The 27854-nt window shown below is 39.7% G+C and overlaps 1 protein-coding gene across 1 annotated transcript; it reads right to left on the bottom strand.

The window, feature by feature from the left end:
* Positions 1-434: 434 nt before the first annotated feature.
* On the bottom strand, positions 435-27854 carry trx (histone lysine N-methyltransferase trithorax). Its single transcript, XM_088278232.1, has 13 exons — positions 27620-27854; positions 25998-27213; positions 24351-24542; positions 23538-23824; positions 22815-23450; positions 22480-22668; positions 21309-21518; positions 20617-20778; positions 10901-20536; positions 9906-10126; positions 9105-9238; positions 7915-8105; positions 435-6396 (listed from the first exon to the last, which is right to left on the bottom strand). Exons 1-13 carry the CDS (start codon positions 27737-27739, stop codon positions 6223-6225), a joined length of 13368 nt encoding a protein of 4455 aa, XP_088134358.1. The 5' UTR covers positions 27740-27854; the 3' UTR covers positions 435-6222.

Below are 27854 nucleotides of genomic sequence, written 5' to 3'. Positions count from 1 at the left end.
ATGAATGTTTAAACTTTAGATATTTTAATAAAACGAAAAACGGACACCGCTATACGTCATCAAATTTTGCATCCTCGGGTGCGTTATGGGGCGTATCCCTTTATGTATCTGCTTTAGAGAGCTGTAATAGTAGTAGTGTGGATATGTTTCTGAGACGTCATCCGTTGCCAACTTACGAAAACAACGTATTTACGAAAGCGATTTTTGCAAAATAAAATGATGAATGAAAATATTGACTATATCGGCTGTTATAAACACAAAATGAGTCTAATACACTCTTTTATAGGTTGAGTATGTTAAATAAGTTATATCCTCCCGTCAAATGATCCGTTAATACTAAAAATACTGTAAATTACAAATTGAGTCTGCGACATTAATATGTACTTTGGGGTTACATACAGATTCGAGGGGTGTTTTGGAATGAAATAAAACAGTTTTATATTTAACATTTTATTATAATGTATCTCTACATAAAATGTAATCACAATTCATATTGTATTCATTTAAAAATGTACCAAATACATAAATTATTTTGCTTTAAAATACCTCAATTGCTATTTTGTGTAATCATAACTGGGAAATATTGTGTCTATATATATATATTAACTAAATTTAATATAATTTTGTTTATCGCACTGGTTTATCATTTAAAAATGATTACACAAATAATTTTACATTAACATTTAAAACTTATTTTACACACTTAACGACAATAATTATGTACAATAGAGCCTTGCTTTAATTTTTTTATTAGAACCTAAATAGTATCACAATAATTGAATGCCAGGCCATTTACACCACCTCACGAGTACCTGCACATGAAATGTGGCTTTTACTTCGACCATTTCAGCATTTTATGCAAATACCCAAGTCAGTAGATAAACTCCACTTCTTTCTGGAATACACTCTAATCTAAGATGGCAAGAATTTATTACTTTTATATCTGTTCATTGTACCATACGTTTTCATTGCGTAACTTTGTGCCCAATTTCAAAATGATATTTAATAGGTAAAATTTTGATTATTGATCAGTTATCAATTATAATTCTTTCTCAAAAATTGTTTCTTGACATTTTAAAAGCTTGTTAATTCAATATTTATAATAAAAAAAATACTTTGAAGTAGTTCTTGAGAGCTTCAATTGTATTTCGGCACTCAACAATCCTACAAAGCCTAGGAGCAATGTCTGGAGAATATGGTAGGTGCTGAAGAGTTTTTCATATTAACTTCTTAAATTTTTACATTATCCGTTGTGTAATGTGTGACTGAGAAGTGTCAAAATAGAAGATTTCACTGCCCAAAATCAATTTAGTAAGTTCTTTGTAATACTTGTCCACTCTGATCGTTTTACATTAAAAGGTCATAACAATTCTTTGATGCTGTTTTTATACAATTAATACTTTTAATAGTTTTAAGAAGTTCAATAATTAGCATTTCAATTTATTTTTTGAATCTAAACTAAAATTTAGATGAAGACGGGATCATTTAATTAAACTGTTACTTGAATTGACAGTTCGCGTACGCCATGTTGGCATCCGTAATTAGTCAATGACAAATCACAGAGGGTTAAGTTTTTCTACCTGGAAACAGAAACGAATCTTTCTATCATAACTCGCAATGTTAGTTGTCGTTAACCCGTTAGTTTTAGGTACCCACAGTTGTAAATATGCCTAACAAATGCTACAATTTTAAATATACAAATCAATTACAATCTTATTGAATGCAACCTAACTTTTATGAAGATTATTACACTTTCTTCTGGCTTTTCTAGGTTGTTTTTTTGCTTTACATCATAGATCGAGATCCATTCTTTGTCACCTATTAAAATTCGATAAAATAGAAATATTAAATGACAAAATTGAATTGGTAATATGGCGGAAGACAGTTCAGAACGGGGCCAAGTACAGTCTAATGACACAATACTGCCCTGCCACCTACTCAGAGAATGCAATATGTAAAAATGTACATAAGCAACAAAACCACCTTTGTTGCTGCCAATAAAATTAGGCACAAACTTACGCAATTATCTGATATTTTACAAAACACGGCAGGCATAAATATTTAAAGTTAACATTTAAAGCGTATCAGATCTACAGAAAATGTTTTCAACACGGAAAGTTAAGCCCACATTACTATAAATTGTACACATTTTACAATGAAATATTTAGGCAAGTGTTACAATACAATATGTAATATGTTTCGATGCGACACCATTTACTAGTTTAAAAAAAAAGGAAAAAATATATATATATAAGTAGCAATTTAATAATATTAATTTTATCAAATAAGCTTTGGTCCTAAATGCAGAAATAATACTTTTATGATTTACATGCAACATAAAGTCATTGCACCTGTAATACCTGCTAAGTGACACCGTTTCTGATACATTGTTTAGGGTGGAAAATTTGTAGAAAAATCAAAGTCATTATTAAACTCTCAACAAAACTTAATTAACATATATAATTTTCCTTTTTGTCATCAATATGTAAATACAAAAGTCCATTATCAAAAAAGATAAATTGTTTTATTAATTTTGTAATCAATGTCAAAAAAATGTTACTTATCAGAAATTATCAGTGCAATAACGATATGTATTATAAATTCAAATTTTAACAATTAAAATCAACAAATACTCGTTTTTTAATTTTAATAAATAACTTTTAAATTTAGGCAATTGAAAAACATACAATATGTCCCATGAGATAAAAAATTGGACTCAAAGTCAATATTATATTCAAGTTAAACAATGTTCTAACATACCAAAGTCATTTAGAAAACAAACAAACTTTCACAAACGAACAAAAAACAACATTTATTACAAGAAAAAACACAGAATGGCTACATATTTAAAAATGTCTTACTCCAATTAAATTCTAATTTGCAATTTATGAAATACACATCTAGAAAAATTATAAAAAGGTTAATAATATTTTAAAAGTACATGTACAATAAATGTAATGTCAATGTAGAAGTGAAAATAAATACTACTAAAAAAACATTATCGATATCTCAACAGAGCCAAAGTATCTTTTCTTATACAAAGAGAAATAGAAATCTGGGCTTTTACAGAGCTTACAACCTGTCAATGGCTGAATACTTTGTCTCTGTCGAGACTACGATAATATGTATCTTGATATATGGCCGTCGGAAGGTACAATTCAGTGTAATTAATTCGGTGCAATCAATTATAAAAATATTACCAAAAATGAGATTAGGAGTATGTACTTTGATATGTATGTTGTAGGTATTAATATGCTAAAATGTCTAATTACATTTCATTTTAAAATACAAACAGAGAAGATAATTTTAAACAGAAAGTTCAAATATTTCAAATAAAAACATTTTGTCATCATTCAACTGAAGTTAATATTTTATATATATTTAAAAAAAGTATATATCGCCACCGCGTATTTGAATGAGGGGACAAGTCGATATAACTTGCTATGGAATAACGCAACTTGAAAGTGAATTTATATTACAAACTTGAATGTAACTCAGACTCTCAATAAAAAGTACAAGTAGTATACGATACAGTGAGAGTAAATGATAGTCTTTGCCTTGGATTGGCATACAGTATTAACACCTCTGACACAGCTCGGCCGTCCAAACTCAAAACACAGCAAGGGACATTTTTTTGTAGTACGTTTTTTTTTTGCATTTTCGGACTAAGTAGATGCTACTTAGTCCAAAAATGCAAAAAAAAACTACTACAAAAAAAATGTCCCTTACTGTGTTTTAAGTTTGGACAGCCGAGCTTATTGCGCGTATAGTGATAGTCTGTGGTACGCAGTACCCAAAAATCAAACCTCAATTCCTTCTTGAACCGAGTGATGACATTGTCAAGTCTTTTGGCTTAAAACGTAGCTTATTCTCCATATTATATATTACCTGCGGAAATAATCCAAAACGAAAACAGATTTTCATAGTTACATGATAAAATTATGCTATGTCGAACTCGGTGGCCGTTACAATAAAAAATATTCATCTCGGTTGCGGTACATATGTGCTTGTGTTTAAGTAAGAGGTGTACAGTGATCTTATTTGGTGAAAGTTCACATATATTATTAAATATATCTTTAAAGCTTTAGTGGAAAATCTACTATCTAAATCATTTGTAACTTACATATCTATTACAGTAAAATGTGTGAATAAAATTTAAAAAAACAAAAAATGACGGCTGCGTTGCGTGTCACAACGGATTTGAATACGGTGATTGAGTTAAACGATATTCTTCTAAAAAAATTCTCTTGCCACTAAAATTGATTTATACATATATACAGAAAATGATAGAACCCCCAAAAAAATAAAACAATATTAAATTCATTAATCGATTTGACATTATCCGCACAAAGACTTATGCAAACCAAGATTATGCATGCGTAATTTGTATTTAATATATTTATAGTTGGGACATAATTTTGCAAATATGAATGATGACAAAATGCAAATAAAGAAAATACACAAATGACTAACCAATCTGATGATTTTATTTTTTTTTGTAAATATTTAACATGATTTTTCAAAAGGATTTTATGCTTATAATCTCAAATAAACTTATATATAAAAGCGAATATGCTAATACCAATCATTAAAGAAACTATATTTCTACAACTTCAATATTTATTATGCATAATATTACTGAACAACTTGAGGTTGTTCAATTTTGCATAAAAACCCGAATTCATTGCATTTCTTGAATTTATACTCACTGTATATATATAACTTGTTTAGAGACCAGATATAGTGAAAAGTTTGAAAAAGTAGGCAATTTTTTAAATAAAACACTTTTCAAATATTATCACACGTGATTAAAAAATTGTAATTTTGAATTAAAACATTAATCAAATCGAATTATACTTTGGTTAAAAGACTAAATGAGGATAATAGAACAGGCCTTAAGAAGTGGTTAGTCCGATATTTTCTAAATAATAACGCAAAATATTATAAAAAAGTGAATATTTTGCCAATACACCAACGTCAAACATTAATTTAAAAATTGCTTTTGAAGCACAATACTCGAAATAAATTAATTCTAAAACTAACAAGAATACATAACTTGACAAGGTTAAGAAAGTGAATATTATAATATCATGGACCCAATGTACAAACACGGGTACAATTTGACTCAACTGTCACTACAACAGTGCTTACAATCAATTATATATTATAAATATATAAATTTTAGAAAGAAAAAACTATAAATACAATTACTCAATTTACCAAGATTAAAATCAATATTATTAAATACATACAGTTAAAAAGATATTTTCTCATTAAATAAAAATGTAAATATTATATAAAATAAACCAAGTTATTGAGAAAAATACGTTTAAAATTTATCATTGTATGAAAACGAAGAAGGTACTTTATTTCTTAAAAATAACCTCGAGTGACTAATTTACTATCGTACGTGTAACAGATTACTTTGTTTATATTCACAACGTACCGATGTGATGCATATGTACATATGAACGTACATAATTACAAGAAATAAATAGATGAAAATTAATGCATAAAAATGTACAAAAAATATTTGTCACAACATGTACATCTGTCGATATTTATTATGATAAAGTACTCTAGCGTTTGCAAGTCTACTAGTTCAAAATCACCAATCATTAATCACAACACTGATAATTTCACGTGAAGATTCTACATAAAGGATACTCGTGTTATCCTAAAATTTATCCTTACGACTAAATAATTTATAAAACAAAACGTCAAGGTAATTTTATCTTACATAATAAATTCTTGTCCTTTGTTGAGATTCAACTAAATATATTGATCCACAAAAATGATTCACTCGAGAGTAACCTCAAAGTGAGGATTATTCAATAAACACTGAAGAGATTAAACATTTAATCTATAAAATCTTTGCGTGAAACGACTTTGTTCTGAAGCACTTTAGAATGCTGCTGATCAACATTTGATATTTACAATACAATGGGTATTCGCCGTGTCGTATTATGTACAAACAAAATGGCTAACTTTTAGGACTACTTTGTATTAAAATCATTAACGCCAAACTATCTTATTTACAAACACAAAGATTACCCACTGTCGGTATATTACGCTTATTTAGAATATCAAACCTAATATTAATTTACACAATTGTATTCTCAGAGACTTCAGGTATTTGGTTTGAGACAGTAACTTATACCCGAGAACGTGGCATACAAACTAGAGTCCTTAGAGAAAAGCTGCTCCGATATTATTTAACAACTAGTTAAGGTACTTTCTACATTTCTTAGCACCGCAGGTACACGGTATTTTAATCTCTTCAAAGGGAAACTTGTAATCGTAGGTCAGCTCTTCGCCTTGGCTGATCCGCCGTAACGCAAATATCAGGATGTGCTTGTGTCCTAGGATGTCCACCACGCGAGAGTAGCAGTTGGGCTGGAAATACCATCAACCGTTATTAACTTCCAAAAAGATTCATTATTATAATTCAATGATGAAACATTGTTTGGCCACATCATCTCCATTCATCCAAACAATTGAGAACAGATATATGTGGCGAGAGTCCTTCAAATAAGCGAGTTTGGAAATCAACACTAAGAAAATCTTTCTCTGTCTAATATTAACACATTTCGGACGGGTATTTTTTACATCTGCGGACCGCTGGCGACGGGATTTAATAATTATGTACATATAGTTAAGACCTTAACAAAGAGATTAGTACATAATATTCATATGAAAACATTAAATACGTATACGTCCGCCTCCGTAACGTAATGGTCAGCACGCTCGGCTTCCGTTCTGGAGGTCCTGGGTTCGATTCCCAGGGGGGGTAAAATAAATATAAGTGATTTTTTCACTGTAATATTTATTTAATATTACCCTGGACTGGTACCTGAAGCGGAGGGCTGATCACCTTTCCTTCATGTGTATACGATCAAGATAACACTGCGTTTATGTGAAGCAGTGCCCTATGCACCATTTGGTGCGGATAAGGGTTTTAAAAATAAAAAAATAAAATAAAATACGTATTTCCTTTTTTTCTGACTTTGAAATGAGGCCGGGGCAGAAGGTAAAAATATTCTTCCCGTCCTTAACGCGTTGACTGCCACATCAATTTTCAGAATACCAGTCTAAAAAGCCAATTTCATTTACTCATATTTTATTATTAAAAACTCTAATTTTAGTACATAATTATATTTTCTTTTCATTAATTAATAAATTTTCTATTCATGTAAGCCAGCATTGATTTTTTGTTCTCTTCCCAGAAGCCATTTATCCATATGAGCACTGATATACTAGGAATTTTATTGTTGCTGCAGGAATATGGCAAGTAAAAACAGTACGAGATAACTTGGCGTCCTAGCAAAGAACGCAATCTAAGAGTTATCTCGTAGTTGGCAGTCAACGTATTAAGCATCAATCGACCGAACGGGTAGAAATACCTTTCCCGTCTAAAGTGTGTTAATATAAAATATTTGTCAATGCTCTTGAGTGTGTCATGATAGTGGGAGCAGCAGAAAGGAGAAAAATTGACACCTTCGAAATGTGGTGTTGGAGGCGCATGCTCCGAATTCCTTGGACAGCAAGACACACCAATGAGTCCATTAATCAGGAACTACGCTTGGATGGCTTGACTCTGGCCAATGTCTGTACCCGACGGATTCTCCAGTTCTTCGGACACGTCGCGTATGGCAACGAGGTTAGCCTGGATCGACTGGTTGTGACCGGAAGCCTCGAGGGGAAGATAGGGAGAGGAAGATGGACCGGTGGACCGATCAAATTAAGGCAGCAGCAGGCACCTCGGTGGTTGGAGCGCTATGTGCAGAGCAGTCAAGGGATAACTAGAGAAGAGTCATTGCTTCCACAAGGGTCACAACCCTCAGTAATGAGGAATAAGACGGAGAAGAAGATAGTGGGTGGGTTGTTGTTGTTTATAAAGATGCAGAAACTCACGTCACAGGAGTGATTGATGAATCGTGCGGCGTTGCCCTTCATGGTGGCGTCCACCACGAGGTGGTCGTCCACTCGGAACATGTAGCAGCCGTTGACTCCGCGACCGCCGCGCATCGCCTCGTACTTCCTCTCCCTCTGGTCGGCCAGCGCGGCTCGGATCACCTCTCCCGCGTACTCTATCACCATCTCGCCTGCAAAAACACGAGAGACGCGTGCGCCGTTACTATCTCCATTCCAATATCCCATATCCAATAGTGTGAAGAACATGTAGTCTAAAAAGATGTTCTATATTGTATATTATAATCATGATTTAATTTTTAATTTGTTGCCAACGGAGGTTAGAGGCCAAAATAAAATATGGAACAAAGACAAAATAAAGGAATAGGTAAATGATAAAATAAATAAAAACAATGAAAAAACGTATGTAAAAAGAACTCCAACAAGACACATAAGGTGGCTTGGTGGGTTTATGCAAAAAATATTTAAAATATGTTTGAATTTTTTTTTTGGTTTTTAATTACATAGTTTAAGCAAATATTAAAAAAAAAAATTTTGTATGTATAATTGTAAAATTTTGTGGTATGGTAATCTAACACCTCTCCTTATCATTCATTTCTCACTTTGTGTAATACCACTTTAAAAAACACTACTTCATGACCACCGGTTTTGAAATAATCATTCCATCATCATGATGATGGCACGATTATACGAAACCGGTTGTCATGAAGTGGTGTTTTTTTAAAGTGGTATGTATTACACAAAGTGAAAGATGAATTATAAGGAGAGTGTAAAAAAGATGTTCATTCCCAATCGCATGGCAAATTGGAGCTGGCGGGAAGGAGAGTCCTGCGCTTTGGTATTCTAGTCCCCTCTGGGAATCGAACCCAGTACTTCCAGCAGGTTGTCAAACGCGCTTACCACTACACTACGGAGGCGGACATAGTCTATAATCAGGTATGTAAACATACATATTTCTAAGCTGAATTACAAATTCAATGTGCTGTGAATATGAGTATTTTGTGTTACTCCGATATTACCCTGGATCACCTTTCCAGTATGGGAATTAACAGTGCATCAGTGCAATGACCTATGCATTATTAGAAGCAGATGAAGGTCAGTTAGGGGGATATATTGTAGATTGACTCTGGTTCAATTCCCTTATAAAGACAACAATAAAAATTTACACTTACCAGCTTCGATATCTCTCCTACAAAATAAACCTCTTCCATGAATATGGGATCTGTATACTCCGACTGCTTGCTTGGATGTCTCCTTGAGGTGCCTGAACCGCATGGCCATGGGTAATGTGGTACTTGTCAACCGCCTAAAAATGATTTCATATTTAAGCCTTCGGATAACAATCATTCTAATTATGTCTTAAAATATTATTAGCTTTAGATGCCAAAAGGCGACTTTTCTTAGCCTGAATCAGAACATAAAAACATGGTTTTTATTTTATTTTTAACTGTTTTACTGCTGAGCCATTATTTTATAATCTAGTCATTATTTTCTCATTTACATTGTTTGAGTAAAAAATATATGAATTTAATATCATTTTTCCAAATATGTATATTGAATGTGCATGAAAGTATCAGTATCAAGATCGTCCAAAGAAATAGAATCATCTTCGGAAGCTTCACTTTCACTACAAAAAATCATTCTGCAATTTGTAAACATTCCGATTTCATCCTCACTGTTACTAAAAGAAACATTTTTACGCGAAGTTCCATAAGTATTTTCATCATTCAGGAAATAAACAATTTTTACTTATAAAAATTACAAAAATGAATGCTATTTTCATATACTTTTTAAAAGTATATTTATGATTATTATTGACAAATACACAGGTCGAAATCTAAAATCAAACTGAGCAACAGTCGATATCCCGACGGTACCCAGTTTTCGCGCAGAAATAAAGAGTCGATATATCGATGGTCCGCAGTAAAACAGTTAGTGTTGATTGATTGTAAATAGGTCATTCGGATGTTTACTTGGAGATGACGGTGTCGGTGTCGAGTAGCGGCAGCGGGGGCTCCCGGTGCGCGGAGGCGAGCCAGCTGAAGGTGTCGCTGGCGGCGCGGCGGGCGGCCGGCCCCGCGCGCCCGCAGCCCCACGCGCTCTCCCGCACGCTCTCTGTCTCCGGCTCGCCCCACGCTGCGCGCGCCACCGCCTCGCGCCCGTGCCGCACCACGTACTTGCTGCAGCGACTGGCCTGTTGGTTACGTCAACAAAATTATTTAGGAGGCACAATTCCTCAACCCGAGCATGTCGTAAACCAGGCAATAGAAATGGATCTTCCTTGAAAGATATCTAAAGACCGAAAAATTCATGGATGCTGCAAAGAAAAAACATGGTTCGAAGACATTGCCTAGGTGATGTTGTCCATGACAGAAGGACGTACAACCCGAGGACAAGGAGAGATGACCCCAGCAGTCTACAAAGACAATAAGTTGGGATGTAGCCAGGAAGAAAAAGCACAATTCCTCTTGTCAATCTCAATAATGAACTCTTGAATGATGAATTCTGACAATTTATCCCTTTTTAATTTATATTATTTAAACCATACCCGCTCCCTATGGGGAGCATATCTTCTTTATTTCTTTCTTCGTTTATTGCGAAGAGACGCGGCAAATGGATCGGTCACGTGTTGAGACAGGAGGGTTTCCTGCACCTGCTAATAGAGGAAACTAACCCCAGAGGACGCCCACGCTGCAAATATCTTTGAGGACATGGGCTGTTCGACGCGTGAGGAGTTGAAGAAGGTTTTGCAAAATAGACCGGAGTGGCAAAAGAGGTGTTATTTGTTGCTGCAGACCAATACACAGGATTGAGACAAAAGAGGAAGAACTGGAATACCGATGTCAATTAAACTATTTTCAACTCATAGCCTAAATTTACGTAAGATTTGATTTTAAAAAAAATCTGCGGGCACACTAATATGCCATCATCTATCTTAGTGTAGTTTAAAAATGTATGTGAAACTTACCCCGGGTAATTGCTCTATGAGGTACTTGAGCGCATTGTTGTGTAGACCGAGGATCTGAGCTTCGGCTACGTTGTTGGAGGGGTGTGTTGGTGTGTACCGAATGGGGCTCAGGCCGTGCTGTTTCCGGGCATTTTGCACCGCTTCCAAGACCTTCGACCAGAGATCAGACAGCGATGTGGACGTGTAGGAAAAGCCGTCTTCGGAGGTGACTTCGTATATCATTTTGGGCCCGTCGTCTTTGGGAACTCCCCTCCCCCCGTGGGGTTGTTTAGTCATTTTGATGCCTGACCTACTTTCGAGCCCGGATTTTCCTCTCGCGTGCATTTTCCTACCCATGGATGGCAAATTTTGCAATTTCAAAGTCTCTCTGGACATTTTTGCCAGATCTAATTTTTGCGTCTGAATCTTGGGAAGATCGGCGTCTACATTTTCTTTATCTTTCATGTTTTTGGTGGAAATCTTGTAAAGATTACCGGATGCGGATTTCTTTTGAATGAGTATTTTAATACTCGCGTTAACATTTTCGGATTCATTAGGCAATACTGTGTCCGTTTTTACCGCGGCTACGATGGGAGTTTCTGGAACTGCAGAGAGTATCTGAGCATCGGCAGACTGGGATTTCTTTCTTTCTTCGATCTCCATTAGAGTTTTGGACTCGCCGATTGCTTTATTCAGGTCATGATCTATGACCATATCCTCCTCTTTGGTGTTCAAGTCCGGCATATCCTGGCTACGAGGCGCAGGCGGTTTGGGCACGGGTTCCACCTTAGGCCTGGGTCGCCCCGTCACCTTGCTGGCCTGAGCGTCTCGGTGTATGGGTAGCACCCTGTTCATGGGCCTCAAGGATTGCGGAATCGGGTTGACGACATTCGTCGGAATACCGCTTTGGTGCGGAGGGGCTTTGGGCAGATTGATACTAGAGCTGCTCTGAGTAGGTAAGTTTATACTGGTGTTAATACTTTGGGAGGGAAGATTGATCGGATTGTTAACATTATGCAACTGTAAATTCAAGCTCGATTGCAAATTTGGCATTTGGACAAGTAAAGTATTGGGATGATTTGCGGAATTGGCGACCGCCTGATTCACGCAATTGTTACCGATATTGTGTTGCGGTAAGTTGATTTGTTTGTTCATCGAATTAGAAAGTGGCGGCATTGTTAACGATCCATTGCTGATGTTTATGAGAGGCAACGAAGGTTGCGATTCATTAGCGGATTGCAACTCTGTCGTTTCTATACTTCCGCTTTGTGGCATCAATTCACCCTGTCCAACGGTTATAACCGGTCTATTGTGATTTATATTGGAAATTTGGGTACTCATGTTGCCAGCATGAGAGATCTGATTCCGGTCAGAGAAACTAATGATCTGTTTATTGTTAGCATTCATTTGTATGTATCCCATTGGATTATTCGCAGAGATGGATAAGATAGGATTATTCAACTGCTTGTTGACAGGGTTCTGAGAAACTTTCGGAGAGTCATCTTCTGTTGAAATTAAAGTCATAGAGTTACTGACTCCTTCTAAAGTTATCGTTTTTGCGTTGAACAATTCGTGATTTTGGTGTACGGGCTTGCCTGGCTGAGATTGGCACACTTGGGATGTGGAATTCGCGCTATGCATCTGTCCGGTTTGATGCATTAAAGAATTTTGCGGTAACTGGTTCTGATTGTGCAGAGGATTATTTGGATGCATGGCATTGTTGAAGACGCTCGAAGCATTATGTTGCATCACATTGCTCCCGGAAGATTCTTGGTTAGCGGTGTTACTGAGTAAAAACATTTGTTCATTCATTTGATTAGATGACAACTGATATTGAGAATTATTACCGGGCATGGAAATATCACAGCGCTCACTTTCTGACGCATGGTTTTTATTACTCGTTATCTGTAATTGGTTATTAGATATTTGCATTTGGTTGTTGCTCAATTGCATTTGATTTCCGTGTAAATTCATCTGATTAGAAGTCAGATTCAGATTATTCAAATGAATTTGATTTCTCTCACCGGAATTACTGACAATTTGCATACCGTGATTCTCCCCGGTGTTGACTCCGTTGTTCGCTTGGTCAATTACTTGGAGGTGACTTGTAGTAACTCCTGGAACTATTTGTCTGTTGTTGTTGCACAGATTCATATGATTATTTGAGTTATTAGTTATTTGCATTTGATTATTGAACAACTGCATTGTGTTATTTGCGGAACTGTTAGTGATTTGCATCTGCCCTACTGGACCACAGTGGTTTTGTACTTGATTGTTGTTCATGTTATGTTGGCTGTTCACATTGTTCCCGACTTGGTGAGCGTTTGAATTTGAAATTTGATTTTGACCAATGGAATGGAGGATTTGATGGGCATTGGAGGAACCGATCATTTGATTTTGGTTATTTTGACTCATAATATGATGCTGGACATTATTTTGATTGATCATCTGTTGATTGACAGAAAGGGTGCTCTGGTTCAGGAGCTGATGTTGATTTCCCGGTTGATTCAACATTTGCTGCGGATTAATAGAAATGTGATTACCAGATTGGTTCATAATGTGGTGCTGATTTACTGGCTGATTCATAATTTGGTTCATTTGTTGATTTCCTATGTTCTGGTGAAGCATTTGCTGGTGGTTTCCAGATATATTCCCGTGGTTGATCAACAGCTGCTGGTTTCCCGAGTTTTGGTTTGCATGTTGCGATTGGTTATTGGAGTTATTATTCTGATGAACGAGGTGCTGTTGGTTCCCGTGATTTATCATGTGGTGTTGTTGATTCGCAGTCGAGATATTTTGGTTCAGCATTTGGTGTTGGTTTCCAGACAAGTTACTTTGATTTATGACATGTTGATTTCCGTGCATGTTATTTTGTTGCAATACTTGTTGGGCGGAAATATTGCTGGAATTCAACATTTGAGGTTGGTTTGAACAAACATTGTTCATCATCTGCTGTTGACTATTGTTTCCCATGGATTGGTGTTGGCTGCACGCATTCATCACCGAATTACTCAAGCAATGCATCTGGTTAGCGTTTCCATTTCCAGAATGAATATGGTTGTTGGTAGAACTAAGTATCTGTGCATGGTTGGTATTGATATTATGATTATTGTTCTGTGGACGGTTTACATTGTTGACATGCATTTGAATATTGCAACCAATCTGGCCGTGCATGTTATTCATCGAAGGTGAGTTTCCAGAGTTGTTTACCGAAGATATTTGATATACCTTCTCTCCTTGCATTGTTAAATTCATCATGTTGTTGGGTAAATGTAAAATATTTGCATTACTTGAGTTGTTAGCATTATCCGTGGCAGAATTAGAATTACTTCTGTGGGCACCGCACAATTGCGACGTACTTTGTTTGGATGTTTGGTTAGTATTTTCAGTGTTGCCAGAAGGATGTATCTGTTCGCTAGTTATGTGTATGGTGTTATGAGCGTTGCTAGTATTTTCCGCTTCCTTTACTCTCGGAGAAGGGGTAGCAGAATGTACGTGTCCACTTATCATGTACGTATTCTGGGGCAGAGAAGATGTCGTCGACACCAACGTGTTGTTTTGGGTAGATAAAGAGCCACTAAAGGCGCTGGCCAAGGAATGCGGTAAATTACCGTTGTTTTCCATTGCCGCTTGATGCATCTTAGACTGCATTGTTGCTTCGCTAAAAACTGGTTGGCCAAATTGAGTAGTATAACTTCTGGAATTATTGACTGAAGTACTCAAGATGAGATTAGAGCTGTTAGGGGTGTGCACAAGCTGATTGCCATTATTGATATTGCTGGAAATAATATTCTGGGTTGTGTGAATCTGAGCTTCGGAACACCGACTAGTGACCAACTGATGTCCTTTGGTGTTAGTTTCAGCGCTAGACGTTTGCATGGTATTCTGCGTAGACCTCCAAACGTGCTGGGGAATACTCGCTCTCAGCAGCTGTTGGTGAGAGACTGAACCGGGGGTATCGTGACTGTTGCTGGAACTTTCCTGAACGGAAGACTGGTTCGAGTTATTCCCGTTGATGGAGGACTGCACTTTACTTGCGTTATTTAAACTCATATTTGCACTCGTTACAATCGGTTGACTTATATGTATGGGCATATTTCCAATAGAAAATGATCCCTGTTGTATTTGGGAGGCATTTACTGGGATTTGCAATCCGCCCGATTGTATAGTATTAGACTGTAAGGGTTGGATGCTGATGTTTTGTTTGCTGCCTGGCATATTCCTCGGCTGAATAGCTTGTATGGACAAGGTGTTTCCAATTTGTTGAGGTTGGCCCAAGCTGAATATCGGCTGGGTAGATTGTATAGGCATCGCCTTGATTCCGTGTCTGTTATTTTGGTTTGAATTATTCTTTTCGGATGCCGGCTGAATGGTAATATTTGGCCCGTGAACAGTTTTGATATTCTTGTTATTTTGAACACTTTGCGGCTGCGAAACTACAATATTTTCTTGGGGAACATTATTAACGACGACATAGCCCGCTGGCATTTCTACGATTGGTTCGATTTTGCTCGCTTGGAATACTTGAGTTGTGGTAGCGGAAAAGCTACTGTTTTGGGCGAGAACACCTTGCATCGCCGTGGAGACAAATTGTTGGGACGACATAACGGTATTTTGGACTATCGTTTCCAATCCGTAGTACACCGGCTGAGTAGTCAAATACATACACCCGGAAGAATCCGTGACCATTTCTAGCGTCGGAGTGGACCCCAGTATAACTTGATCGTTACAAAATTGCAATCCTTGAGGTAATATGGTTCCTTGAGGTAAGATGGTAGTTCCACCCTGTTGCGAGATCAGAGTGTTTCCTTGCGGTTGAGGAATGAGGGTTTGTCCATTATTCATATTGTTGTGAGGCACGATGGTGGCACCTTGAGATTGCATCCCGTTAGCAGAAACCAGTGTCGGTCCTTGAGACTGCATATTACCTTGAGTGAGGCCTTGTATGGTGGTTCCTTGCGGGATGATGGTGGCAGTTCCGTTTTGTGTCTGAATTGTCGCTTGAGGGAGAATGGTGGTACCATTTTGGGTTTGAATGGTTCCCTGCGGCAGCAGAGTCGCTCCTTGGGTTTGGATAGTTCCTTGCGGAGATATTGTAACTCCCTGCGATTGTAGAGATTGGGGAAGAATGCCGACTCCACCCTGGTTGATGAATAGGGGTATTCCTCCACTGGGAACAGCGACAAGTCCCCCGGATTCAGTTTGTTGAATCTGGAACGTTTGTGGCATTTGGGAGATATATTGGGTAGCGGGTTTGTAGTCTCCCTGAGGAGCAATCGTGGCTATATATTGCATATTCTGCCCCTGCTGCTGTTGCTGAAGTGCTTCCACATACGACATTATGTTTTGGTTTCCGACTTGTTGGAGAATAATAGACGGCTGATTATTTGGACCGTTATTTTGGAACTGAATCACGGAATTATTAGCTCCCAGAGGTAAATTCGATGCTAAATTAGTCATGGGTTTGTCTATTTTATTTTGTCTCTTGATTGTGGGAGTTTTGCTAACGGTTCTAGCTCTGCCTCTCGTAGCTTGAAATATCGGCTTAGGTTGAACCTGCGGCGACTTTTTGGGGGATTTTTGCGATACTTGGGGTAGAATCATTTGATTTTTCTGTTGCACATTTGGAGATGACATTCTGGAGGCGCAGGAGGTAGGCATCAATATGGTAGGAGTATTTTGGAATGAAATGCCCGGTCGAACAAACGTATTAATGTTATTTCCGAGGGAGGAAGACATCCCGTGTATGGAGTTTATGGGGACGGATATCGTTTGAGTGTTTGGCATACTAGAAAAGGTTTGCATAATGGGTCCCTTATTGTGAATGTTTTGCAAAATGTTTTGCTGAGGACCGGATATTGTCAACAGTTGATTGGGGTTGGCGGAAAGCACCGCTTGTAGGTTTCCAGAGTTTGGCAATATTTGAGCGAGGCCAGAATTAGATGGCTGAATAGCCTGCAAGCTACCGTTTGGCTTGACGCATATGTTGTAATTTCCTTGAGGATGAATGATACCCCCTTTTACTTGATTTTTCGACGGACTGATCGGAACGTGCGAGACCATCAGCTGAGGTTGGGGCAAAATTCCTTGAGGCAGAGACACTTTAGGAGATTTGATGTTCATCGGTCTCAAAGTTTCTTGCGAATGGTTGCTAAAGTCCGCATTATTATTCTTGGGCGGGCTAGGCGGACCGGGGGAAGGTGTTTCCACGATAGTTCCGTTGATGGTTATCTGTCTGGTGTTTACGGAAGTCCTGCGATTACTGACAACCCCTGGGGCGGGGCAGGTAAATTGCTCCGAATTTTCAAAAACGGCACTTTGCTGATTGATAAATGTGGGCTGGATGAAAGAGCCGTTAAATGCATTTTGAAGAGTAGTCAGAGTTCTAGATTCGGGAGATTTTGGAGTCTCCCCTTCACTTTCGCTAGTAGACATCATATCGCAGTTGGGAAGGTGTCGATTGAAGGAATCCTTATTCCTGTAAGTACAGTGACACCGGTCACATCGCACAGTCTGTTCGGTTTGTCCTATCCTTAGCACATTTTCATCTAGCGGAGATCGCATTATTAACTCGTTGGTAGTAGTCATGTTATTTGCATTCGGGGCCGTAATGGTCATGGCAATGTGCGAGTCATTAGGCCTGAAGAACACGGTCGTGTTTTGATCTCTCGGAGGAGAACCGCCTTCGCTACTACTGCTGGAAACATCATCGGCTCCATCCAACTGAAGGATAGGAGAGAAATCTGTCAACTCAGTAGTCGGACTCATCGGCGGAGAACTACACTCGCTTCTGTCGGACCCGTAATCATCGGCACCATCGAGCTGGGAGATAGGACTGCAGTGGATTTTTGTGTAAAAATCAATCACTTCGTGTTCTGTTGAATTTTCAGATTTATGTAATTTGTCAAGCGTCATCTCAGATTTACTTAGCGTAGATAACTTTTCAGTATCGGTGTTTGAATTATTAGAGTTGTCCAATGTGACTGCTGACAATTCTCTGGAGACAGAACTCGAAGTTTCGTCAATTTGCATTTTGTTGACTTTTGGTTGCCAGTGGCGTGATTCTGACGGTAATTCATTTATCTTCACCTTGGGAGATGCTAAACTCACTACGAGATCGGACGTTCCGTCGACAACCATGACTACGTTACCGTTCGATTCGGAGCGTGGTATTAAACCCGGTCTGGGAATTTTGCATCGCTTGAGAGTAGAAGTGAGTTTTCCGTCAAATTTGCAACTCCACGTTAAACTGCAAGATCTTTGATGGCTTCGATTCGCTCCGATACTTTTAAGATTTGCACCTTGAATGAAGAGCTCAGATTTACTCCTCTTCAGTTCCCTACCGGCTTCGCCTTGGCCGTTTAGAAGATCTTCGAGCAAATCTTGCGCCGCAGTTTTCCCATCCAACCAATGTTCGGTATTATTATTGGATAAATAAATGCTCTTTTTCACTTTCAAATCTTGGCCGGAGCCCGCTATTTCGTCAGATTGTTTGGTAACATCGTCGGTAGTATTGGAGGATTTGTTATCTTTCGCCATGTCTGATCCAAAATTGACTTCACTTTTTAAATCGATGGCGATCAGATCTTCGTACGACATTAATTTAGGGAAAATGTCTTGCATCGATATTCCATCCAATAAGTCGTGATTGAGATCTTCAAAAATAGCGTCCTTCAGCTCAGGAGGCAACAAGTCCGCAGTATTCTGGGGTTCTTCATCCGGAGTGTCATCCTGCTGATCTTGTCGGCAAACTATGTCCAGCATGTGTTCCATTACTTGTTTTACTGCAAAATCTTCGAGAGAAACGCTAGCTGTACCAAATTTTATCGGCGATTTATCCTTCTTGGAAACCATAATCGAATGTCCTTCCGTCTCCAGAGACTTGTGCCACGATCCGATTTCCGCTAGTATCCTCTCTACGCTGTTCGGATTCATTGAGTGATCTAATGTGATGTTAACTCCTAAATCAAAAGCGGGAGAAGGTTCCGCGAGAAGCAACTTGGTCCGGATCGTGTACTTGACAATTTTCCACGGCTGCTTCGAAGACCAGTAAAGTCGTGTACATAAGAAATCTGCAGGAATTATGACATCCTCGAAATCCGATACCGACGGAATTATTCTTCCGATACATTTGACTACTAACGAACCCAGTAGAAATTGTACTTTTTGGGCTTCGCAGTATTTCTTTTTCTTCCTATCTAGTTCTACATACACCGGTCTGGAAAGTTCGAAATCTTCATCTTTTTGTAACGCCTTATTCTTTATATCTTCAACGTGAGAAGGACAAAATACCCTTTTGTCATCGAGAAAAGAACACCCGATGGAGCGAGCGCACGCAAAATGGAAAGTTTCACTGCAGTTCTTGGCGCAACATCCTACACTGGCGCCTTTGTTGGAACACTTTGCGCACTTGATCATACGACCTCGCGATATAGCACTTTGAATATTCTGCAGCGATCCGTCTATTTCTTCAAAAACTTCGGCAGACCACAGAGCGCAGTTGGCGTGAATCCAGTCCCCCTGGCCGCAGTACAGCAGTCTCCCTTCTACCGACGGCTCTCCTTCTCCGACTCCCTTGCAGAGAACGCAGATTCGAGATTCCAGCACGGAGTTGTCGTCGTACATGTATTCGCACGCGGCTGCACTCTCACTTTCCAGCATGGGAACCGTCTGGTCCTGGGAGGATTTTGAAAATTTCACATTGTGTTTAGCGGAAAAGGTGTTGTTGACATCTTCTTCTTTTAAAGATTCCATATCATCGTTGTCTTCTTCGATTTCCAGACTCGGATTTAAACAATTCAATTCGCAATCGAACCAGGGAAAGCATTCGGCGAATGCATCTTTGTAAGCGTCTTTGATCTCTGGCGAGACGGTTTTCGATATTGCTTCCAACATATCTCGGTTGAAATCTTTCACGGACTTATACTCGTTACAATTCACGCGTCTCTTGATATCTAACAAAGAAGAAGATACATCAACCTCCGATGCGGAACACGGACATTTCTTTTTTACTTCACATTCCATCTGTCCACCGTGCGAGCCATGTCGATCTGAAGAGCCCTTTGTTATCGCTTCGGATTCGGCTCGTCTACACAAATCTACGTCATCTTCCATTTCGCTATCTCTTTCCTCGTCGCTGATGCGGACATCTTCGACGTGTTGGCGAATATCTACTTGCGGTACGTTATCGACGAGCGCGTTGTGTTTCTTGGTTTCGCAGGATCCGATAGAAAGGCATATTTCGTTGTTACGCAGCGAAGATTCTTGCAGCTTGTGAAGGACACCCTGGGCCTTGTAGCCCGTGCCCTCGATGATGCGCGCGTTGTCTCGGGCGGGGCGGTCGGAGGGGAAGGAGAGGCGGCGCACGGCGGGCGGCTCGGGGCAGCGGCAGGGCGCGGGCGGGGGGGAGGCCTTGTGCGGGGTGAGCTTGAGCAGGGCGCAGGCCCCGCGGTTGCGCGCCAGCGCCTTGAGCAGCGCCATGAGGCGGGCGCGCAGGTAGGCCACGAGCGCGCCGCGCCACGCCGCCTGCTCGGACCCGCACTGGCGGCAGGTGTACTCCACGGAAGGGGGCAGCGCCGACAGCAGCTGGTAGCCCTCCCCGCTCAGCCCCTCGCAGCGAGCGTGCACCCAGCGGGAGCACAGCCCGCACTCCATCATCTGCAAAACCGAACCGCTTACTAATGGCACCGATCTAAACTACGGACTATAGGCATTCCTATATTCTGTAGGAAACTTACCTTGCTGTCAAAATCGTTATCCTGATAGCAGCCCTGACAGAGAGGACAATAGTTACCCTTCTGTCTGAGCCGAAAGCACGGAGAACAAAATGGTAGACTTCCCAGAAACTTGGTTACTTTGATACTGTCGCAGCTCTTACACTTGAAGCAGGCATTGCAAATCTGCAAATATATTGTCAATTAGCATATTACAATACAATACTTTTGGCATAATATTGTAAAATAACATACACAAAATTGGGACAAACACGCATGTATCAGTTTGCAAAAAAAAAATTTAATGAATTTTAGAAACTGTTTCAATGCCAAATGTTTAAAAGAATTGTTCCGGCTATTGGAGAAAATTCAACAATGGCGAATGGAGTATTAAAAGCTCCACCTTATCCAAAGGTCCTTATTATACAGAAGATTACAGATTTCAAGCCCTGTAAATGCTTAGGGCATTGTTGAAAAAAAATTGTCTCTGTTGATATAATGTTATAACTGTGTATTTGTAAAATTTCTCTCTGTTGATAAAACTGTGCGTTGTAAAATTTCTCTCTGTTGATAAAACTGTGCGTTTGTAAAATTTCTCTGTGTTGATAAAACTGTGCGTTGTAAAATTTCTCTCTGTTGATAAAACTGTGCGTTAGTAAAATTTCTCTTTGTTGATAAAACTGTGCGTTTGTAATAGTTTGTCAGGCCCGACATACCTGCGGCCAGTCGGCGCGGGCGGGCCTGGCGGAGGCGAGGCAGGGCGCGTGGTAGCGGCGCCGGCAGGAGGGGCAGCAGGCGGAGCCCCCGCGGCCCCCGCAGGCCGCGCACCCCTCGCAGCGCGCACAAAGCCAGCCAGCCCCCACGCCCCCGCCCCCCTCCGCGCAGAAGCGGTGGTACGGCTCGCAGCATGAGGCGCAGTGGATCACCTGCGCACAAACGGAACAGTCATTACCGCGTTCCTCAAGATTATGGCAGGAATTTCGTCAGATTACTAACACCTGGGATATAGTACATTTTCTGGGCATTCCGAAAACATGCACAACTGAAAATTTATGATTTTTGATATATGACATTGTTGAAAGGAGTGAGCGATATGCGTAATCAGGACTTTTTTTCCATGTAACGCGGTAGAACGGCATTCGGGCACCTTTTTTCCCCGATAATATTTTTTTTTGATTTTCAAAATCAATTAGACGAAACAATGTTTGTGTTTACGTAATAACAATCCATATATAATTTGTCTTATATAATTTGTCAAAATGATAGGAAAAGTTGCTTTAAATTTCATTTATATATGATATTTCAATATAATTTTTTTTAGTAAAAGCTTCACATGAAGTGAGTTGTTTAAAAAAAGCCCTGGACTTAATACTATTAGGTAAATGTTCAACTTCTTAGAAATGACTAACTAGAAAGGCATACAGACAAGACATACAGATTTATTGATAAGTTACCTCAATTTGCTCACTGATATAAAACCAAAAAATATGGACCAATACCAACACCTAATAGCGACTGGGGTTATACTGCTTTTATAGAGGATGAACTGCAACTTATGCTTACATAAGACCAGTTCTCTGACGCAATTAACCTCAAAAATAAATCACATAGTTCATTAGTGCGTCTGATGGATATATCCAATTTTTTTATTTAAGTTTTACTAAGTAAATATGTACCACTATTTGTCAAAATCTATTCTGACATGTGTTTCGATGCATTCTGCATCTTTTACAAACACTAATTATCTGTTGGATATATCCGAGTTATATAGTAGACTAGTTACAGTTTCGAATTGGCAGTGTTTAGTCCACTCTCGCCATTTTGACTTCGTTCATAAATGAGCCCAAATGTTATTTGAAAAAATAAAATTTTATTTGAAAAAATCACCTTCTCTTTCCCTCGACTTCCGCACAAGAAGCAGACACTACTGACACTGAACGGAGTAGAGCCGATAAGTCCCCAACCCGTGTTGCACACTTCGTCCGGATCGTACGATTCCCAGAAATCTAAACAGAGGGTTTCCGCTTGTCTCTGTTGGTTGTACTTGTGCTGCACCAGTTTGGAGGATATTCGGATCTAAAAAAAATTAATATCTATCAACAAAATGAAGTTTGGAGGGTTTATAATACTGTTAAAAACAGAAACATCCAAAGAAAATTAAGGAATATATAGTTTACATCACATGTAATAAAAAAATTGTGTAAGTTTAAGTTTATACATACATTAGAAAGGTTTCCGAGTGGTTGTTTGGGTTTCCTTTGAATAGTTTCTAGCGCCTGGTCCGCATCACTCGATTTAACTTCAGCATTGTCCTTCGTATTAAAGTTAACTTTAACCGCAGCAAGATCATTTTCCTTGTCAGTTTCGGTAGAAAGTGTCGAGTCAAAACTATCTGTAGATTCTTCGTCTTTGAGAATATCTTTCCGTTGGAACTTATCACGGGGTTTGTCCTCAGAGGTCGGATCTCCCGGCGCAGGGTTGTCACCCGGACCGCAATCCAAACAGAGTTCGGAGACTTTGGGCTCTTCTTCTTTAGTGTCCAATTTCTCTTTCTCCGTAGCCGAGCTATCGTCGGATACCTCCGAATAGTCCTTGTCCTCCGATAACGGGAAGGTAGCGATGGGTTGTCCGAGAACGATAGAAGCGCTCCTGCACACGTGCTTGACCCGGGGTCCTTTGAGTTCCATTTTTTGCCTTTTGGTGGAATCCTCCGGTTGCTCGCGACTGACTTTGACTTTCTTCCGAACTTTGATTCGAGCGTGCCGACGTTTTCTGCTTTCACTCGAGACATTCTCCATTTCTGTTTCATCTTTAGTTTTCTGTTTATCAGCCTGGATACTCTCATCCGATTTGACGGCCTAAAGAAGAAACAAATTGTTAGCTGAGAGAAGAAAACGTTAAGGTTACCGCGATAATAGCGATTAACATAGTGCAATCTTTTATACCTTTTGTTCGTCTTCCGACATCTTCTTGACCGCCTTCTTGGCAGCGGGAAGGTTGTCGGGAGCGATCTCCGGGGCGGCGGGGCGCAGGGGGTTGGTGGAGGGCGAGGCGGGCGCGGAGGGCCGCATGAAGGCGGGCAGCATGGCGTGCAGTGCGCCCAGCAGGGGAGCGGGCACCTGGAAGGCGCGCAGGCACATCTTGAGCCAGCAGGCGTGGCAGCGCGCCTTATACGCGCAGCGCAGCAGCTTCCAGTGCTGCGAGCGCAGGATGGGCGGGACCCGGCACGCGCCTGGAAGCATATCAATCGTTAGCTATACTGCAGGCTTACCAGAGTTATAGAAGGGGACAACACAGAAAAATTATCAGTACTTGTCAATATACAGAAAGCAGCGAAGTTAATATTTGTATCCGTACCTATAGCTTGAACAATAAATATTACATATTCATATCGGTAAGCCCTGAAGTATGAAAGATATTATTCTATATATGTGGAGGTCCTCAGCAAAACATTACATTTCCATTATAAATGATTTTAAGTAACCAGGAATTGTAGCTTGTAAAATTGTTACGTTTTGGTGCCATTTTATGATTGGTTTAACACAGAATTGGTCACATTTTGTCGCAACTTTAATTAATTAAGATAGAATACAGTAAACACAACGGATTTGCATTTAAAGAATTTTCTGTGCAATATTGGAAATGTAACTTTTTAGAGAGGACCTCCACATATGTAGTAAACAATCCAGGATGTTATAGATATTGACAGTATTTAATTTCTATTTACATAAATTATATATTTTTTTAAATACACATACCTTCTCCTTTGAGACATTTCAGCGGTGGAAGAGGAGAGTTTTGTGCCAAAGTTTGCCTCTTGACCATTTTTGAGATGAATTTTCGACAAGACTCGCAGGAGTATATTCCGAACTTCTTGGCCTGCTTCACGAAGCGGTAGAACCGAACCGCACCGCACACCCCACATGTCACCGTGCCGGGAGAATTGGATGCTGTAAGTAAACATATTTTTAAACAATTTAAGTAAAAAAAATATTGTAAGCTGTGATATAATAATGAACTTTCGTTTACTAAGAAAAATACAAGAAAATATTTTTAAAAATACAACTTTCATTTATAAAAATTATATGAAATTAAATAAACTGGGTAGTTTCATTTAATACACTTAATTCATGACTTACAGTTCATAGCCCAAATTGTTTATAATTCTAATCAATTTTTTTCAAAACCGATGCAGATTAAATTAACTCATCCGTTCTAGACCCTGTTATTTATAATTCTTTTTCCATTAAGACATCAGGTACTACAAACCTATCAAATTACAAAGTAAGGTTTATTTCTTACTTAAATTTTACAATGTCGCCGCCTTATACTTTATTCAATTTTGCACATATTTTGTTGTTAAAAACTGCAGATATATCTTTCCTTCTTTCATTTAATTCAAAAGTATAAATGCGGATAGTTGTTTCCTACTTCATTGCAAACCCAAGATTACATATTGTCTTCATAAGGATAGCAATATTATCAAATATTTCAATACGTTGATACGCATAATTTGTCTTTTATATGAAAGTGCAAAGCGATCCAGTAGATTGCCATCTATTGGTTAAGTGTCAAAGTAATTTAATATGAGGACATACCAATTATAATAACTATGATTATATGATGTGATAAGAATAAGTCAAATAGTCTTTTTACTTACAAAAATAAGCAGAAAAACATAACATGAATGCAAAAAAAGCAAACAAAGGTTGCGATGAGTATTCAGTACCACTGTCCATAGATGTTACACGAAAATATTTACAGAGTTTAGTGTTTTCGAAGAGTTCCACATTTGAACATGTTAAAGCAATTAGTATCATTGTCCAGGAAATTGATTCCGGACTCTTCAAACTAACTGATTACTTTGCAAATGTGACTATTTGATAGGGAAAGATCAACTTTTCTTTTCAATGGCTTGATTTGACAGATGGTTACTTTCTCTTGTACAATGAGGTAATGTATTTAAGAAATACCTTATGGTTTTCCATTTGTTTTGTTTAATTTTTTATCATTTTTGTTACTTTCTTATTTGTGTTTCTGACTTGTTAACCTTAATCCCATGTCCCATTATGAGGAATAGAAATTACTCATCGGGAATATTATATATATGACTTAACCCTTTCCGGTCCCCCAAAAGTAAAAAAAAAAATTAGGTAGACAGTTACATTCCAATTGGAAAAAAAACTTTTGTCCTCTGCTCCACATACTGTTGTAATAGGTACAAGTGACAAAAATGTAAGCTTGGAATTGAAATAGATAATACTAATGATGAAAAAAATGTCGAATAACAACCAATATGGGACCTAAGAGCAAAAAATCGATGTCGAATGAGATTTGACATTGGACCAGTAAGGGTTAAGTATGTAATTTGTTTTTAAATTAAAAAAATATAAAAATAAACTTACTGGTATTGGTGGTATTAGTACCGAAGGTGGAGAAGGGTCCGTCGGATCCATTGTTGGAGGAGGAAGTGTTGAGCTGCAAGCGAGCTTCGCGCAGGATGACCTTCCCGCTGAGCAGCTGCGACGGCGTCTGCCCCTTCTCCTTCTGCCCTTCCTCCGCGCTCTCCTCCTCGCTGTCCAAACTGTCCTCCGATTCCGAGGTCTCCGAGCTGGAGCTGCTCTGGTCCGACGTGCAGGGCGTCTCGGATATGTTCCGGGAGAATTGCGCCAATCTACGCGAACCGCCATCTTTGGAGTTCTCTTTGGAGGCTTTCGGGTTCTCGGAAAGCGATTCGTCGGATCCTCGGAGGTCTATTCCGGGACGCTTTTCTCCGCCGGGAGTGACGGCCTTGAGAGTGTCGCGGAAGGTGGACGCGATGCCCTTCCCGAGCACGGAGCCGAACAGCCCGAGGTAGGAGGACTTGGAGAGACGCGCGTCCGGGGGCTTGGAGTCGGAGCTGTCGTTGCTGTTGGCCGAGCTGTCGCACGTCTCGTAGGCCTCGTCGTAGCCGGGGCTGCTCTTCTCGGTGGGCGCGCTCAGTATCAGCTTGGGCTTCTTCAGCACCTTGGCGGAGAGCTGCGGGGCGAGGCCGGGCGCGGCGGAGCCCTCCTCCGCGTCCATGAACCGCTTGTTGGGCTTGATGACGCGCGCCGAGTGCGCGCTGTGGCTCGGCAGCACGAACTTGCGCGCGCCCTCGGGCGGGGGGGACGCGCCCCCCGCGCCGCCCGAGCCCCCACGCGAGAACTTGGCCGGAGGACTCCGGTTGTGTCGCGACCGGAGGTTGATAAAGTCCATGCACGACTTGGAGCCGAGATCTGTCAACTTGGCCGGTTTCACTATACTGCTGAAAGCGCCGTGTTCCGTAGTTTTGAAGGCGGATTTCTTCTTGATGATGGACACCAGGGGCTGATGCGACTTCAGCGGCGCTTTCTTGACGGAGTTGGGGGCGTCGTCGCAACTCTCCACGCTCCCGAAGGTGACCGTCTTCTTGGGAGTCGGGGCGACCTTCTCGCCTTCGCTCTTGACAACCTGCATTTTCTGGCGAGACCTGGTCTTGATAGCGGTCGAAGACTCGATATCGGGCCCGATATCGGATTTTGTAACTAAATCGTCTCGCTCGACGTCGACCGCCGATTTTGACGGTTCTGTCTCGGCTTCATTCTGCCTCTCGACCTCTTCCTGAAAACCATAAAAAACCGCATATTTTAGAAAAAAAACGCAAAATTACGCCGATAGTTCTTCGTAAATTATCTATTAATCGCGTAACAATATGAAATTTTCGAGAAAAAATCTCATTTGACCGATATATCTGTCGAGAGATGCTTTGTCCTTTGTTGACAAAAGCGCAACTAACGTCAAACAGTCACTTTCAAGGATAAATTATTCGAGTATTATCCGATGGTTTCGGTCTAATATGTAAATTCCTTCTATAAAAATAATCGATAATATCAAATTTCATCACATTACACATTATAGCGGCCGAAATAAACAAATATAAACGTAATCCGAAAACCGTTGCGAGTGAAGCCAGCAACGAGACCACCGATTCGCCAACAAATGTTTCGCTAAAACATGTAACACTCACATTGCCGTTGCCGGTAACCGATGTAAACTCATTTTCGTCAACGACCGTGTCCAATAAAACGCTGATTCGTTTCCTATTCTGAAACTTTTGAGGTTTGCCAGGGAATCTTGACCTTCCCATCTTATTTTGTGACGATCGGACCGCGACTCTGCCGTGTTTCCATTGAAAGCAGCGAAACTCGCACGCATGCTCCCGAGCGCGCGCGGATCCGAGACGCGGTTCCACTGTCGTTTAC

Source organism: Brachycentrus maculatus, unplaced genomic scaffold (genome assembly GCF_059751285.1).
Source record: "Brachycentrus maculatus isolate JH-2025_06_01 unplaced genomic scaffold, ASM5975128v1 h1tg000055l, whole genome shotgun sequence".
NCBI lineage: Eukaryota > Metazoa > Arthropoda > Insecta > Trichoptera > Brachycentridae > Brachycentrus > Brachycentrus maculatus.
Note: the sequence above shows the minus strand (reverse complement) of the source record. Positions and strands in the feature narration are given on the sequence as shown.

Bases quoted from the DNA above. Each gene is read 5' to 3' on its own strand.
- trx (XM_088278232.1), bottom strand. From the start codon at position 27,739: ATGGGAAGGTCAAGATTCCCTGGCAAACCTCAAAAGTTTCAGAATAGG. The intron at 20,779-21,308 runs GTATGTCGGGCC...ATATATTTGCAG, and splicing joins CCCGCGCCGACTGGCCGCAG to ATTTGCAATGCCTGCTTCAA. The intron at 9,239-9,905 runs GTAAACATCCGA...AATCATTTTTAG, and splicing joins ACCGACACCGTCATCTCCAA to GCGGTTGACAAGTACCACAT.